This window comes from Arachis stenosperma, chromosome 10, assembly GCF_014773155.1.
Source record: "Arachis stenosperma cultivar V10309 chromosome 10, arast.V10309.gnm1.PFL2, whole genome shotgun sequence".
Taxonomy (NCBI): Eukaryota; Viridiplantae; Streptophyta; class Magnoliopsida; order Fabales; family Fabaceae; genus Arachis; species Arachis stenosperma.
In genome coordinates, this window is record NC_080386.1 from 96,374,313 (window position 1) to 96,391,609 (window position 17,297).

Below are 17,297 nucleotides of genomic sequence, written 5' to 3' on the forward strand. Positions count from 1 at the left end.
CATCTCCATCAGGGGTTCTTTGAAGTCATGGGGTAGATTTATGTTTACAAAGGTGAACTTTTCATCCGAGTCGCCGACCCTGAACTTTTCGAGGTCCCCCTCAGGTTCCAGGCTGGGTTTGTCATCAACTCTGGCATCCAGGTCGGCGAGGAAGACACCGGATGCTTCTTTAGATTTCTTCCTCAGGGAGAGGCTGGTGTTGTTGCATGCGACCACCGTTTCCAAATCTCCCCTAAAGGTCTCCACTGACCCATCATCAGCAACAAATTTCATTAATAGCAGTTTGGTGCAAATCACTGCTCCAAACTCATTGATGGTTTTTCTCCCCAAGATGAGGTTGTAGGCTGTAGAGTCTCTTAAGATGACGAACTCCGCCATTAGCGACCTCTTTCCTCAACCTTCGCCAATGGAGACCAGGAGGGAAACTACTCCGTCGGGCTTGATGAAGTTATCACCTAGGCCGACCACGCCGTGTTGGTGGCCTCTCAAATTGGTATCCTGTAGGCCCACAGCATCAAATACATTGTGGAACATGATGTTAGAATCAGCTCCCATGTCTACCAAGATCCGTTTCACTAGACCCGTGCCCACCCTGGCTGTGATCACTATCGGAGGGTTCTTCGTCACATCGTCAAACCATCGATCCTTCGGGAGGGCGGCATGGAGCCAGAGGACATGGCTAAGACCTTGGCGTCCTTCTTGCTAGCCAATTTCGATCTGGGTGGAACATATCTCCCGATCACCACATTCACAACAGTGAGGCCGTGCTCCTTATCCTCCTCATGCTCTCACCTTTGTCTCATGATGCGGCTTTTGTCCTCACTGGATCGGTCGTTTTCCCGCCTCCTTGGTTCCCCTATAAGGTGGGAGAAATCGGCCAACTTTCTTTCCCAAATTGTTTGCTCTAGGGCGTCCTTCAGGTCAAAGCAGTCTTGGGTCTTGTGTCCATAGCCCTTTTGGTAATCGCAGTAAAGGCTTATGTTTTCTCCCGTCCTGTCCTTGAGTTGTCGGGGCCTCGACAAGATGCCTTTGTCGGCGATCTGCTGGTAAACTTCCCTACCCGGGATAACGGTTTGATGGTCTTGGTCGGAACTCCATCTCTGGAGTGCTCCTTCGGCCTTTCCCCGCTACCGTGCTGTCGCGGTTGGTTGTAGGCGGGCTGCCGCTTGTTGGCTGTCACAACCTGACTGACATCTTCATCATTGATATACTCCTTGGCCACGTTTTGGATTTCTTACATCGTCCACACGGGCTTAGTGGTAAGGTGCTTTCTGAAGTCCTCATTCAGCAACCCATTTGTCAAACATAGACTGGCCACTGAGTCGGTTAGGCCGTCGATCTCCAAGCATTCATCGTTGAATCTGTCCAGGTATTTCCTGGTCAGTTCTCTGGCTCTTTGCGTCATCCCAAGGAGGTTGATCGAATGTTTTGCCTTTGCAATGCGGGTAGTAAATTGGGCCAGGAAGGCGCGGGTGATATCTGAGAACGCCGTCACCGAACCTTGCGGGAGGCTGTTGAACCACCGAATTGCAGGCCCCGCTAAGGTGGCTACCCCTTCTAAATTCATCCTGGCCTTAAAGGCCGTCAGATGCTCCTGTGGATCTTGGGTCCCATCATGCCTCATGTCCGTTGGCTTATCGAAGTGTTTCGGTAGCTGATGAGCGGATGATTTGTATACTTTTTGGCATTGTTTTTAGTATGTTTTTGATATGATTTAGTTAGTTTTTAGTATATTTTTATTAGTTTTTAGTTAAAATTCACTTTTCTGGACTTTACTATGAGTTTGTGTGTTTTTCTGTGATTTCAGGTATTTTCTGGCTGAAATTGAGGGACCTGAGCAAAAATCTGATCCAGAGACTCAAAAGGACTGCAGATGCTGTTGGATTCTGACCTCCCTGCACTCGAAGCGGATTTTCTGGAGCTACAGAAGCCCAATTGGCGCGCTCTCAACGGCGTTGGAAAGTAGACATCCTGGGCTTTCCAGCAATATATGATAGTCCATACTTTGCCCAAGATTTGATGGCCCAAACCGGCGTTCAAAGTCACCTCAAGAAATTCCAGCGTTAAACGCTGGAACTGGCACCTAATTGGGAGTTAAACGCCCAAACTGGCACTAAAGCTGGCGTTTAACTCCAAGGAGAGTCTCTACACGAAATTTCTTCATTGCTCAGCCCAAGCACACACCAAGTGGGCCCGGAAGTGGATTTTTATGTCATTTACTCATCTATGTACTAGTTTTCTATAAGTAGGACCTTTTACTATTGTATGATAGACATCTTGGTAGCTATCTTTGAGTTTTATGCTATCTTAGATCATTGGGAGGCTGGCCATTCGGCCATGCCTAGACCTTATGCTTATGTATTTTCAACGGTGGAGTTTCTACACACCATAGATTAAGGTGTGGAGCTCTGCTGTACCTCGAGTGTTAATGCAATTACTAATTGTTCTTCCATTCAATTCCGCTTGTTCTTTATCCAAGATATCACTTGTTCTTCAACATGATGAAGGTGATGATTGACGCCCATCACCATTCTCACCCATGAACAAGGTGACTGACAACCATTCTTGTTCTACAAGCATCTGAGGCTTAGTGAATATCTCTTGGATTCCTGATTGCACGATGCATGGTTGATCGCCTGACAACCGAGTGCTCGCCTGACAAACGAGCCAGCCATTCCGTGAGATCAGAGTCTTCGTGGTATAGGCAAGAACTGATGGCAGCATTCAAGAGAATCCGGAAGGTCTAACCTTGTCTGTGGTATTCTGAGTAGGATTCAATGATTGAATGACTGTGACGTGCTTCAAACCCGTAACCTACTGGGCGTTAGTGACAGACGCAAAAGAGTTATTCTATTCCGGTAGGGGAGGGAACCAAACCGGTGATTGGCAGCACTGTGACAGAGTGTGTGCATTAGCTTTCACTGCGCGGATGGGAGGTAGCTGCTGACAACAGTGAAACCTTACACGAGCTTGCCATGGAAAGGAGTAAGAAGGGCTGGATGAAGGCATTAGGAAAGCAGAGAGACGGAAGGGAAGGCATCTTCATACACTTGTCTGAAGCTCTTACACCAATGATATACATAAGTATCTCTATCCTTATCTTTTAGGTTATTTTCGTTCATCACCATATACATCTGAGTTTGCCTGACTAAGATTTACAAGATGACCATAGCTTGCTTCAATACTAACAATCTCCGTGGGATCGACCCTTACTCACGTAAGGTTTATTACTTGGACGACCCAGTGCACTTGCTGGTTAGTTGTGCGAAGTTGTGTAATGCCATGGTATTGAGCCACCAAGTTCTTGGAGCCATTACCGGGGATTATTTGAGTTGTGAAAAAGTATTGTTCACAATTTCGCGCACCAAGTTTTTGGCGCCGTTGCCGGGGATTGTTCAAGTTTTGAGCAAGCTTTTGGTAACATCAGTGCCAAGATCCGGCAACAACATCAAGTTTTTGGTGTTATTGCCCGGGATTGTTTAGGCTGGACAACTGACGGTTCATCTTGTTGCTTAGATTAGGTATTATTTTTTTCGAAATTCTTGAAGATGAATTCTAGAGTTTCATGATGATTTGTTGAAATCTGGCTGGCTGAGAAGCCATGTCTAATCTGATTGAACCGAGGTTTCAACTTATCACCACAAGAGCTTGTTGATTCTCATCAATTTTGCTCTTGGAGCAGTGATCTGCTAAGATTTGGCTGACCTCTGGTCATGTCTAGTGTTTTGGACCGAAGCTTTCTTTGAAAGCTTGGCTGGCTGTGAAGCCATGTCTAATTCCTGGACCGGAGTCTTAGACTAGCATTGCACTGATTCCTGGAATTCTCATTAAGAATTTTGATACCTTTTTCCCATTTAATTTTCGAAAAACACAAAAAAAATTTACAAAATCATAAAAACCAAAAATATTTGATGTTTCCTGCTTAAGTCTAGTGTCTCATCTTAAGTTTAGTGTCAATTGTATGCATTCATTCATGTGTCTTATGGATCCTCAAGTAATTCTTGATGATTTTTGTGTTCTAATCTTTGAATTCTATTGACTTGAAGCATTTTGTGTGTCTCATATGCATTCTCATATTGTTAGTGTCAGTAGTATACAAACTGCTAAGTTTGGTGTTTTGCATGCATTGTTAATTGATTCCTTTTGCATTTTGATTATTAAAAATCCAAAAATATTTTTAATTTGTGTCTTTTCAAGTCAATGATACAAAGAATTGAAGATTCAGAACATACTGCAGAGGAATTACACAGAAAAAGCTTAGCATTCAAAAATGCCCAGTGAAGAAGGCAGACTGGCGTTTAAACGCCAGCCAGGGTACCTGGTTGGGCGTTTAACGCCCAAAAAGGTAGCATTTTGGGCGTTAAACGCCAGAATGTTTACCATTCTGGGCGTTTAACGCCAGGATGGTGCTAGGGGGAAGATTTTGTTTTCAAATCAATTTTTTCTTAGTTTTTCAAAATCAAATCTTTTTCAAATCAAATCTTTTCAATCAAATGTTTTCAAAATCAATTTCTTTCCTTTTTAAAAGATACTTACTAACAATTAATGATTTGATTGAACATCTCAAAATTGTTGCCTTTTCTGTTGAGGAAGGTTTTATGTTTGAATCATATCTTTTCTTGTTAGGCAAGTCATTAATTTTTAAAATCATATCTTTTCAAATTGTTTTCAAATCATATCTCTTAAAATTGTTTTCAAATCATATCTTCTCAATCACATCTTTTTAAAACCATAACTTTTCAATTAAATCTTTTTAACCACATCTTTTTCAAAATAGTTTTCAATCAAATCTTTTTAATTTCTAATTTCAAAATCTTTTTCAAAAATCACTTGATTTCTTTTTCACTTTTAATTTTCGAAAATTATCAATCAAATTTTCAAAATGTTTTCAAAATCTTTTAAATGAATTTTCGAAAATTCTCTTCCCTCCTTCCCACATCCTTCTATTTATGGAGTACCACTCCTTCTAAATGCACAATTCGAACCTTATCTAATTAAAGTTCGAATTCTTCTTCTCCTTCTTCTTTCTATTTCTCTTTTCCTCTGACATTTTAAGGAATCTCTATACTATGACATAGAGGATTCCACACTTTCTGTTTCTCTTCTCTTTCATATGAGCAGGAGCAGAGACAAAGGCATTCTTGTTGAAGCTGACCCTGAACCTGAGAGAACCTTGAAGAGAAAGCTAAGAGAAGTCAAAGCACAACTCTCTTTGGAGGACCTGACCGAATTCTTCAAAGAAGAAGAAGACATGGCAGCCGAAAACAACAATAATGCAAACAATGCAAGGAAGGTGCTGGGTGACTTTACTGCACCTACTCCTGATTTCTATGGGAGAAGCATCTCTATCCCTGCCATTGGAGCAAACAACTTTGAGCTTAAGCCTCAATTAGTTTCTCTAATGCAACAGAATTGTAAGTTTCATGGACTTCCAATGGAAGATCCTCATCAGTTTTTAGCTGAGTTCTTGCAAATCTGTGACACAGTCAAGACTAATGGGGTTAACCCTGAGGTCTATAGACTGATGCTATTCCCTTTTGCTGTGAGAGACAGAGCTAGAATATGGTTGGACTCTCAACCTAAAGAAAGCCTGGACTCTTGGGAAAAGCTAGTCAATGCCTTCTTGGCAAAGTTCTTTCCACCACAAAGATGGAGTAAGCTTAGAGTGGAAGTCCAAACCTTCAGACAGAAGGATGGAGAATCCCTCTATGAAGCTTGGGAAAGATACAAACAATTGATCAGAAGATGTCCCTCAGACATGCTTTCTGAATGGAGCATCATAGGTATTTTCTATGATGGTCTCTCTGAACTATCCAAGATATCTTTGGATAGCTCTGCTGGAGGATCTCTTCATCTGAAGAAGACGCCTGCAGAAGCTCAAGAATTGATTGAAATGGTTGCAAATAACCAATTCATGTACACTTCTGAAAGGAATCCTGTGAACAATGGGACTAGTCAGAAGAAAGGAGTTCTTGAGATTGACACTCTGAATGCCATATTGGCTCAGAACAAGATATTAACTCAGCAAGTCAATTTGATTTCTCAAAGTCTGTCTGGAATGCAAAATGCACCAAGCAGTACTAAGGAGGCTTCATCTGAGGAAGAAGCTTATGATCCTGAGAACCCTTCCATGGAAGAGGTGAATTACCTAGGAGAACCCTATGGAAACACCTACAATTCTTCATGGAGAAATCACCCAAATCTCTCATGGAAGAATCAAGAGAGACCTCAACAAGGTTTCAATAATAATGGTGGAAGAAACAGGTTTAACAATGGTAAACCTTTTCCATCATCTTCTCAGCAACAGACAGAGAGTTCTAAGCAGAATACTTCTGACTTAGCAACAATGGTCTCTGATCTAATAAAGACCACTCAAAGTTTCATGAATGAAACAAGGTCCTCCATCAGAAATTTGGAAGGACAAGTGGGTCAGCTGAGCAAGAAAGTTGCTGAACTCCCTCCTAGCACTCTCCCAAGTAATACAGAAGAAAATCCAAAAGGAGAGTGCAAAGCCATAACCATGGCCGAATGTGGAGAGGAAAGAGAAGAGGAGGACGCCACTGAGGAAGACCTCAGTGGGCGTGTACCAATCTCCTCTGAGGACCAATGGGAATCTGAGGCTCAAAATGAGACCATAGAGATTCCATTGGACTTACTTCTGCCATTCATGAGCTCTGATGAGTATTCTTCCTCTGAAGAGGATGAGTATGTCACTGAAGAGCAAGTTGCTAAATACTTTGGAGCAATCATGAAACTGAATGACAAGTTATTTGGAAATGAGACTTGGGAGGAAGAACCACCTTTGCTCACCAAAGAACTGGATGACTTGTCTAGGCAGAAACTGCCTCAAAAGAGGCAAGATCCTGGGAAGTTTTCTATACCTTGTACCATAGGCACCATGACCTTCAAGAAGGCCTTGTGTGACTTGGGGTCAAGTGTAAACCTCATGCCCCTCTCTGTAATGGAGAAATTAGGGATCTTTGAGGTGCAAGCTGCAAAAATCTCACTAGAGATGGCAGACAACTCAAGAAAACAAGCCTATGGACTTGTAGAGGATGTTCTGGTTAAGGTTGAAGACCATTACATTCCTACTGACTTCATAGTCCTAGAGACTGGGAAGTGCATGGATGAATCCATCATCCTTGGCAGACCCTTCCTAGCCACAGCAAAGGCTGTGATTGATGTTGATAGAGGAGAGTTGATCATTCAAGTGAATGAAGAATCCTTGGTGTTTAAGGCCCAAGGATATCCCTCTGTCATCATGGAGAAGAAGCATAAAGAGCTTCTCTCAAAACAGAGCCAAACAGAGCCCCCACAGTCAAACTCTAAGTTTGGTGTTGGGAGGCCACAACCAAACTCTAAGTTTGGTGTTGAACCCCCACATTCAAACTCTAAGTTTGGTGTTGGGAGGTTCCAACACGGTTCTGAACAACTCTGAGGCTCCATGAGAGTCCTCTGTCAAGCTAATGACAGTAAAGAAGCGCTTGTTGGGAGGCAACCCAATGCTTTATAATTAATTATTTTCTTTTGTTATTTTATCTTTTTTGTAGGTTGATGATCATAAGAAGTCACAAAAACAATGAAAAAAGCAAAAACAAAATGAAAAACAGGAAGAAAAACAGCACACCCTGGAGAAGAAGAAGCTGGCGTTCAAACGCCAGTAATGCTAACTGTTGGGCGTTTAACGCCCAGTCTGGCACCATTCTGGGCGTTTAACGCCAGAAAGGGGCACCAGACTGGCGTTAAACGCCAGTAAAGGGTAAAAACCTGGCGTTAAACGCCAGGAATGGGCACCAGCCCGGCGTTTAACGCCAGAAAAGGCTCAAAACGTGGATTTTGATGCCATTTGGTGCAAGAATGCCTTTTCCTTGACACTACAGGATCTGTGGACCCCACAGGACCCTACCATCATTCTCTCTCTTCTTCCCCCACTCACCAATCACCTCAACACCTCTTCCCCAAAAACCCCTCACCTATCAAATCCCATCTTTCTCTTCACCATTCACATCCATCCTTCATAAATCCCCACCAACCTCACCCTTCAAATTCAAACCACTTTCCCTCCCAAACCCACCCTCCATGGCCGAACCATTCACCCCCCTCTCTCCTATATATACCCTTCTTCAACCCTTCATTTTCACACAACCTAAACACCCCTTCTTACCCTTCTAGGCCGAACACACCACCTTCCCCCTCTTCCTCATTTTCTTCTTCTCCTACTCTCTTCTTTCTTCTTTTGCTCGAGGACGAGCAAACATTTTAAGTTTGGTGTGGTAAAAGTGTTGCTTTTTCATAACCATTTATGGCATCCAAGGCCGGAGAAACCTCTAGAAAGAGGAAAGGGAAGGCAAAGGCTTCCACCTCCGAGTCATGGGAGATGGATAGATTCCTCTCAAGGGTGCATCAAGACCACTTCTATGAAGTTGTGGCCTTGAAGAAGGTGATCCCCGAAGTCCCCTTTTCACTCAAAAAGGGTGAATATCCGGAGATCCGCCATGAGATCCGAAGAAAAGGTTGGGAAGTACTTACCAACCCCATTCAACAAGTCAGAATCTTGATGGTTCAAGAGTTCTATGCCAATGCATGGATCACCAAGAACCATGACCAAAGTGTGAACCCGGATCCAAAGAATTATCTTACTATGGTTCGGGGGAAATACTTGGATTTTAGTCCGGAAAGTGTGAGGGTGGCGTTCAACTTGCCTATGATGCAAGGAGATGAGCATCCTTACACTAGAAGGGTCAACTTTGATCAAAGGTTGGACCAAGTCCTCACAGTCATATGTGAAGAGGGCGCACAATGGAAGCAAGATTCAAGAGGAAAGCCGGTCCAATTGAGAAGGCATGACCTCAAACCCGTGGCTAGAGGATGGTTAGAGTTCATACAACGCTCAATCATTCCCACTAGCAACCGGTCCGAAGTTACCATAGACCGGGCTATCATGATCCATAGCATCATGATTGGAGAAGAAATAGAGGTTCATGAGGTTATAGCCCAAGAACTCTATAGGGTGGCGGACAAGACCTCTACCTTGGCAAGGTTAGCCTTTCCTCACCTCATTTGTCACCTCTGTTATTCAGTGGGAGTTGACATAGAGGGAGACATCACCATTGATGAGGACAAGCCCATCACTAAGAAAAGGATGGAGTACACAAGAGATCCCACTCATCATGAGATCCCTGAGATTCCTCAAGGGATGAATTTTCCTCCACAAGACTATTGGGGGCAACTAAACACCTCCCTAGGAGAGTTGAGTTCCAATATGGGACAACTAAGGGTGGAGCACCAAGAACACTCCATTCTCCTCCATGAAATTAGAGAAGAACAAAGAATCATGAGAGAGGAGCAACAAAGGCAAGGAAGAGACATTGAGGAGCTCAAGCACTCCATAGGACCTTCAAAAGCAAGGAAGAGCCGCCATCACTGAGGTGGACCCGTTCCTTGATTTCCTTGTTCTTTATTCCTTTGTTTTTCGAATTTTAGTGCTTTATGTTATCCATGCTTGTGTCTTATGATCATTAGTGTCTTAGTGTCTATGCCTTAAAGTTATGAATGTCCTATGAATCCATCACCTTTCTTGAATAAAAATGTGCTTAATTGAAAAAGGAAGAATTGCATGAATTTTGAATTTTATAATAGTTTAATTATTTTGATGTGGTGGCAATATTTTTGTTCTCTGAATGTATGCTTAAACAGTGCATATGTATCTTGAATTTGTGGTTCATGAATGTTGGCTCTTGAAAGAATGATGAAAAAGGAGACATGTTATTGAGGATCTGAAAAATCAATAAAATGATTCTTGAAGCAAGAAAAAGCATTGCTATTCAAAAAAAAAAAAAAAAAAAGAGAAAACGAAAAAAAAAAATAATAAGAGTTGTGATCCAAGGCAAATAAGAGTGTGCTTAAGAACCCTGGACATCTCTAATTGGGGACTTTAGCAAAGCTAAGTCACAATCTGAAAAGGTTCACCCAATTATGTGTCTGTGGCATGTATGTATCCGGTGGTAATACTGGAAAGACAGAGTGCTTTGGGCCACAGCCAAGACTCAATAAATAGCTATGTTCAAGAATCATCATACTTTACTAGGAGAATCATTAACACTATCTGGATTCTAAGTTCCTAAAGAAGCCAACCATTCTGAATTTCAAGGGATAGATTGAGATGCCAAAACTGTTCAGAGGCAAAAAGTTAAAAGCCCCGCTCATCTAATTAATACTGATCTTCACAGATGTTTTTGGAATTCATTGCATATTCTCTTCCTTTTATCTTATTTGATTTTCAGTTGCTTGGGGACAAGCAACAATTTAAGTTTGGTGTTGTGATGAGCGGATGATTTGTATACTTTTTGGCATTGTTTTTAGTATGTTTTTGATATGATCTAGTTAGTTTTTAGTATATTTTTATTAGTTTTTAGTTAAAATTCACTTTTCTGGACTTTACTATGAGTTTGTGTATTTTTCTGTGATTTCAGGTATTTTCTGGCTGAAATTGAGGGACCTGAGCAAAAATCTGATCCAGAGACTCAAAAGGACTGCAGATGCTGTTGGATTCTGACCTCCCTGCACTCGAAGCGGATTTTCTGGAGCTACAGAAGCCCAATTGGCGCGCTCTCAACGGCGTTGGAAAGTAGACATCCTGGGCTTTCCAGCAATATATGATAGTCCATACTTTGCCCAAGATTTGATGGCCCAAACCGGCGTTCAAAGTCACCTCAAGAAATCCCAGCGTTAAACGCTGGAACTGGCACCTAATTGGGAGTTAAACGCCCAAACTGGCACTAAAGCTGGCGTTTAACTCCAAGGAGAGTCTCTACACGAAATTTCTTCATTGCTCAGCCCAAGCACACACCAAGTGGGCCCGGAAGTGGATTTTTATGTCATTTACTCATCTATGTACTAGTTTTCTATAAGTAGGACCTTTTACTATTGTATGATAGACATCTTGGTAGCTATCTTTGAGTTTTATGCTATCTTAGATCATTGGGAGGCTGGCCATTCGGCCATGCCTAGACCTTATGCTTATGTATTTTCAACGGTGGAGTTTCTACACACCATAGATTAAGGTGTGGAGCTCTGCTGTACCTCGAGTGTTAATGCAATTACTAATTGTTCTTCCATTCAATTCCGCTTGTTCTTTATCCAAGATATCACTTGTTCTTCAACATGATGAAGGTGATGATTGACGCCCATCACCATTCTCACCCATGAACAAGGTGACTGACAACCATTCTTGTTCTACAAGCATCTGAGGCTTAGTGAATATCTCTTGGATTCCTGATTGCACGATGCATGGTTGATCGCCTGACAACCGAGTGCTCGCCTGACAAACGAGCCAGCCATTCCGTGAGATCAGAGTCTTCGTGGTATAGGCAAGAACTGATGGCAGCATTCAAGAGAATCCGGAAGGTCTAACCTTGTCTGTGGTATTCTGAGTAGGATTCAATGATTGAATGACTGTGACGTGCTTCAAACCCGTAACCTACTGGGCGTTAGTGACAGACGCAAAAGAGTTATTCTATTCCGGTAGGGGAGGGAACCAAACCGGTGATTGGCAGCACTGTGACAGAGTGTGTGCATTAGCTTTCACTGCGCGGATGGGAGGTAGCTGCTGACAACAGTGAAACCTTACACGAGCTTGCCATGGAAAGGAGTAAGAAGGGCTGGATGAAGGCATTAGGAAAGCAGAGAGACGGAAGGGAAGGCATCTTCATACACTTGTCTGAAGCTCTTACACCAATGATATACATAAGTATCTCTATCCTTATCTTTTAGGTTATTTCGTTCATCACCATATACATCTGAGTTTGCCTGACTAAGATTTACAAGATGACCATAGCTTGCTTCAATACTAACAATCTCCGTGGGATCGACCCTTACTCACGTAAGGTTTATTACTTGGACGACCCAGTGCACTTGCTGGTTAGTTGTGCGAAGTTGTGTAATGCCATGGTATTGAGCCACCAAGTTCTTGGAGCCATTACCGGGGATTATTTGAGTTGTGAAAAAGTATTGTTCACAATTTCGCGCACCAGTAGCCAGACCTCGAGGATAGATTGATGGAAGGGAGTTGCTCCCATAATTGGTGCACAAAATTGCAATCACACTTTTGCAATCCCGCACAACTAACCAGCAAGTGCACTGGGTCGTCCAAGTAATACCTTGCGTGAGCAAGGGTCGATCCCACGGAGATTGTCGGTTGAAGCAGCTATGGTTATCTTGTAAATCTTAGTCAGGATATCAGAAATTATCAGGATTGATTGTAAAAAGCAAAAGAACATGAAATTGGTACTTGTTCAGCAGTAATGGAGAATAGGTTGAGACTTTGGAGATGCTCCGTCTTCTGAATCTCTGCTTTCCTACTGTCTTCTTCATCAAACACGCAAGACTCCTTCCATGGCAAGCTGTATGTAGGGTTTCATCGTTGTCAGTGGCTACCTCCCATCCTCTCAGTGAAAACGATTGCATATGCTCTGTCACAGCATAGCGGAATTCAGCTGTCGGTTCTCGGTCAGGCCGGAATAGAATCCATCGATCCTTTTGCGTCTGTCACTAACGCCCCGCCTGCTAGGAGTTTGAAGCACGTCACAGTCATTCAGTCATTGAATCCTACTCAGAATACCACAGACAAGGTTTAGACCTTCCGGATTCTCTTGAATGCCGCCATCAATTCTAGCTTATACCACGAAGATTCCGATTAAAGAATCCAAGAGATATCTACTCAATCTAAGGTAGAACGGAGGTGGTTGTCAGGCACACGTTCATGGTTGAGAATAATGATGAGTGTCACGGATCATCACATTCATCCGGGTTAAGAACAAGTGATATCTTAGAATGGAAGCAAGCTTGATTGAATAAGAAACAGTAGTAATTGCATTAATCCATCAAGACACAGCAGAGCTCCTCACCCCCAACCATGGGGTTTAGAGACTCATGCTGTGGAATGTACACAAAGAAACGTGTAAAAATGTCATGAGGTACAGATACAATGTCAAAAGGTCCTATTAATAGAAAACTAGTATCCTAAGGTTTACAGAAATGAGTAAATGACAGAAAAATCCACTTCCGGGCCCACTTAGTGTGTGCTTGGGCTGAGCAATGAAGCATTTTCGTGTAGAGACCTTTTCTGGAGTTAAACGCCAGCTTTCATGCCAGTTTGGGCGTTTAACTCCAAGTTTTATGCCAGTTCCGGCGTTTAACGCTGGAATTTCTGAGGCCGAATTGCTACGCCGGTTTGGGCCATCAAATCTTGGGCAAAGTATGGACTATCATATATTGCTGGAAAGCCCAGGATGTCTACTTTCCAATGCCGTTGAGAGCGCGCCAATTGGGCTTCTGTAGCTCCAGAAAATCCACTTCGAGTGCAGGGAGGTCAGAATCCAACAGCATCTGCAGTCCTTTTCAATCTCTGAATCAGATTTTTGCTCAGAACCTTCAATTTCAGTCAGAAAATACCTGAAATCACAGAAAAACACACAAACTCATAGTAAAGTCCAGAAAAGTAAATTTTAACTAAAAACTACTAAAAATATACTAAAAACTAACTAAAAGATACTAAAAACATACTAAAAACAATGCCAAAAAGTATACAAATTATCCTCTCATCACAACACCAAACTTAAATTGTTGCTTGTCCTCAAGCAACTGAAAATCAAAATAGGATAAAAAGAAGAGAATATACTATAGACTCCAAAATATCAAAGAAACATAGTTCCAATTAGATGAGCGGGACTAGTAGCTTTTTGCCTCCGAACAGTTTTGGCATCTCACTCTATCCTTTGAAGTTCAGAATGATTGGCATCTATGAGAACTCAGAACTCAGATAGTGTTATTGATTCTCCTAGTTAAGTATGATGATTCTTGAACATAGCTAGTGTATGAGTCTTGGCTGTGGCCCAAAGCACTCTGTCTTCCAGTATTACCACCGGATACATACATGCCACAGACACATAATTGGGTGAACCTTTTTAGATTGTGACTCAGCTTTGCTAAAGTCCCCAATTAGAGGTGTCCAAGGTTCTTAAGCACACTCTTTTTGCCTTGGTTCACAACTTTCTTTCTTTTTTTTTCTTTTTCTTCTCTTTTCTTTTCTTCATTTTTTTTTCACTGCTTTTTCTTGCTTCAAGAATCAATTTGATGATTTTTCAGATCCTCAATAACAGTTCTCTTTCTCCTCATTCTTTCAAGAGCCAATAATTTTAACATTCTCAAAACAACAAATTCAAAAGACATATGCACTGTTCAAGCATTCATTCAGAAAACAAAAAGTATTGTCACCACATCAAACTAATTCAACTAGTTTCAGAGATAAAATTCGAAATCCTGTACTTCTTGTTCTTTTGTGATTAAAGCATTTTTTCATTTAAGAGAGGTGATGGATTCAGAGGACATTCATAACTTTAAGGCATAAACTTTAAATTTTATTAATTATGAATTAAAACAAAGACTCAGAAAATAAATATAAGATGAAACTAAAAATAGAAAAAAAAAGGCTCCTAATGATAGAGGTTTTCACAGAGTTAGGACTCAACAACCTTGATTTTGAGAAGTGGATGCTCCCTCAGCTTGAGAAGAGAGCTTTTGGCATTTCAGCTCTTGGAATTCACGCCCCTGCTCCTCTTGCTCCTTCCATTGACTTCTTGGTGATTGGATGTTCAATGGGTATGAATTCATCTGTTTCCATCTTCACCCCAGCCTCTTTACAGAGCAAGGAGATCAAGCTTGGGTAAGCCAATTTGGTTACAGTGGAATTCCTATTTGCTATTGTGTAGATCTCACAGGCAATCACATGATGAACCTCCACTTCTTTTCCAAGCATAATGCAATGAATCATCACTGCTCTCTTGATGGTAACCTCAGAACGGTTGCTAGTGGGCAATATGGAATGCCCAATAAAGTCTAGCCAACCTCTTGCAATTGGTTTGAGGTCTCCCCTCTTGAGTTGGTTTGGGACACCCTTAGAATTGGTTATCCATTTAGTTCCAGGGAGGCATATGTCCTCTAGAACTTGATCCAACCCTTTATCTACTCTCACCATCCTCCTATTAAAGGAGTCAGGATCATCTTGCAGTTGAGGCAACTTGAAGATTTCTCTTATTTTGTCCAGATGGAAGTACATAACTTTCCCTCTGACCATGGTTCTATAGGTATGGTAAGCGGTTCCAGTCATTCTTTGCTTATCTGTTAGCCACAGATTTGAGTAGAATTCCTGAACCATGTTCCTTCCAACCTTTGTCTCAGGATTGGTTAGAACTTCCCATCCTCTGTTTCGAATTTGCTCTTGGATCCCCGGAGATTCATCTTCTTTCAGATCAAATTTAACTTCCGGGATCACTGACCTCAGACCCATTATTTTGTGATAATGGTCTTTATGTTCTTTAGTTAAGAACTTCTCTTGATTCCAAAGATTATTTGGATTAGCCTCTTTCTTTCCTCTTAAATTGGTTTGTTTTCCCTTAGGAGCCATGATCTTGATGAATCTTGGCTTAGTGATCACGGAAAAGCACACCAAACTTAGAGGTTTGCTTGTCCTCAAGCAAAAGAAAAGAGAGAAGAGAGGGGGAGGAAGAGGAAATTCGAATGGTGTGGTGGAATGAGGGAGCCAAACGTGTATTTATAAGGTGGGGAGGGGAGTTTTCGAAAAAAGAAGAGAAATTTGAAAGGAGATTTGAGAAGATTTGGAAAGAAATTGAGAAAAGGGTGAAATTTTTGAACAATGTTTGTAATTGATTTGAAATAAATTTGAAGAATGATTTTGATTTTTGAAGATTTGAAAGTGAAGGATGAATGATTGAAGTGTGATTTTGTAGAAAAGTATGGGTGAGAAAAGGAAAGTTTGAAAAAATTTGATTTGAAAACAAAATTGTGGTCCCCCCACCTTGCTGGCGTTAAACGCCCAGAATGGCACCCATTCTGGCATTTAACGCCCATTTGTTACCCCTTTTGGGCGTTTAACGCCCAGCCAGGTGCCCTGGCTGGCGTTAAACGCCAGAAATCCTTTATCACTGGGCGTTTTTCCAAAACGCCCAGGATGCTGCACACCTGGCGTTAAACGCCCAGAATGGTGCCCATTCTGGCGTTTAACGCCCAAAATGGCACCATTCCTGGCGTTAAACGCCCAGAATGGTACCCATTCTGGCGTTTAACGCCCAAAATGCCCCTTACTGGCGTTTTTTCGCCAGTAAGCTCATTTTCTCTGCTTTTTGAGCTGAATCCTTCTGTAACTCTGTAAATTCCTTCATTTTTGATACTTGCCTCTGTAAGAACAAATCATATAACCTCCTAATCACTGGGTTGCCTCCCAGCAAGCGCTTCTTTACTGTCTTTAGCTGGACCTTCACTGAGAATCACTCAAGTCTCAGTTTTGAGCATTCCTGCTCAAAATTGCCTTCAAGATAATGCTTGATTCTCTGTCCATTAACAATGAACTTTTTGTCAGAATCAATATCCTGAAGCTCAACATATCCATATGGTGACACTCCTGTGATCACATACGGACCCCTCCATCGGGATTTGAGTTTTCCTGGAAACAATTTGAGCCTGGAGTTGAAGAGCAGAACTTTTTGTCCTGGCTCAAAGACTCTGGTTGACAATTTCTTGTCATGCCACTTCTTTGCCTTTTCCTTATAAATTTTTGCATTTTCAAAGGCATTGAGTCTGAACTCCTCTAGCTCATTTAACTGGAGCAATCTTTTTTCACCAGCTAACTGAGCATCCATATTTAGGAATCTGGTTGCCCAGTAGGCTTTATGTTCCAGTTCCACAAGCAAATGACAGGCCTTCCCATACACCAGTTGGTATGGAGAGGTTCCTATAGGAGTCTTGAATGCTGTTCTGTATGCCCACAGAGCATCATCCAAGCTTTTTGCCCAATCCTTTCTTCGGGCTATCACAGTCCGTTCTAGGATTCTTTTTAGCTCTCTGTTAGAGACTTCAGCTTGCCCATTTGTCTGTGGATGATACGGGGTTGCCACTTTATGGCTGATTCCATATCTAACCATAGCAGAGTATAGCTGTTTGTTGCAGAAATGAGAGCCCCCATCACTGATTAGTACTCTGGGAACACCAAATCTGCTGAAAATGTTTTTCTGGAGGAATTTTAGCACGGTCTTGGTATCATTAGTGGGTGTAGCAATTGCTTCTACCCACTTAGATACATAGTCCACTGCCACCAGAATGTAAGTGTTTGAGTATGATGGTGGGAATGGCCCCATGAAGTCAATTCCCCATACATCAAACAATTCTATCTCTAATATCCCTTGTTGAGGCATGGCATATCCGTGAGGCAGGTTACCAGCTCT

The 17,297-nt window shown here is 42.0% G+C and overlaps 1 protein-coding gene and 1 non-coding gene across 2 annotated transcripts; both read right to left on the bottom strand.

Moving 5' to 3' along the window:
- Window positions 1–393: 393 nt before the first annotated feature.
- LOC130957366 (uncharacterized) lies at window positions 394–1,624 on the bottom strand. Its single transcript, XM_057884230.1, has 3 exons — window positions 1,239–1,624; window positions 793–1,056; window positions 394–679 (listed from the first exon to the last, which is right to left on the bottom strand). The coding sequence occupies exons 1-3, from the start codon at window positions 1,622–1,624 to the stop codon at window positions 394–396; spliced, it is 936 nt and encodes a 311-aa protein (XP_057740213.1).
- Window positions 1,625–5,656: 4,032 nt separating this feature from the next.
- LOC130959192 (small nucleolar RNA R71) lies at window positions 5,657–5,764 on the bottom strand. Its single transcript, XR_009078287.1, has one exon. It is a non-coding gene; the product is annotated as a small nucleolar RNA R71 (small nucleolar RNA).
- Window positions 5,765–17,297: the final 11,533 nt, after the last annotated feature.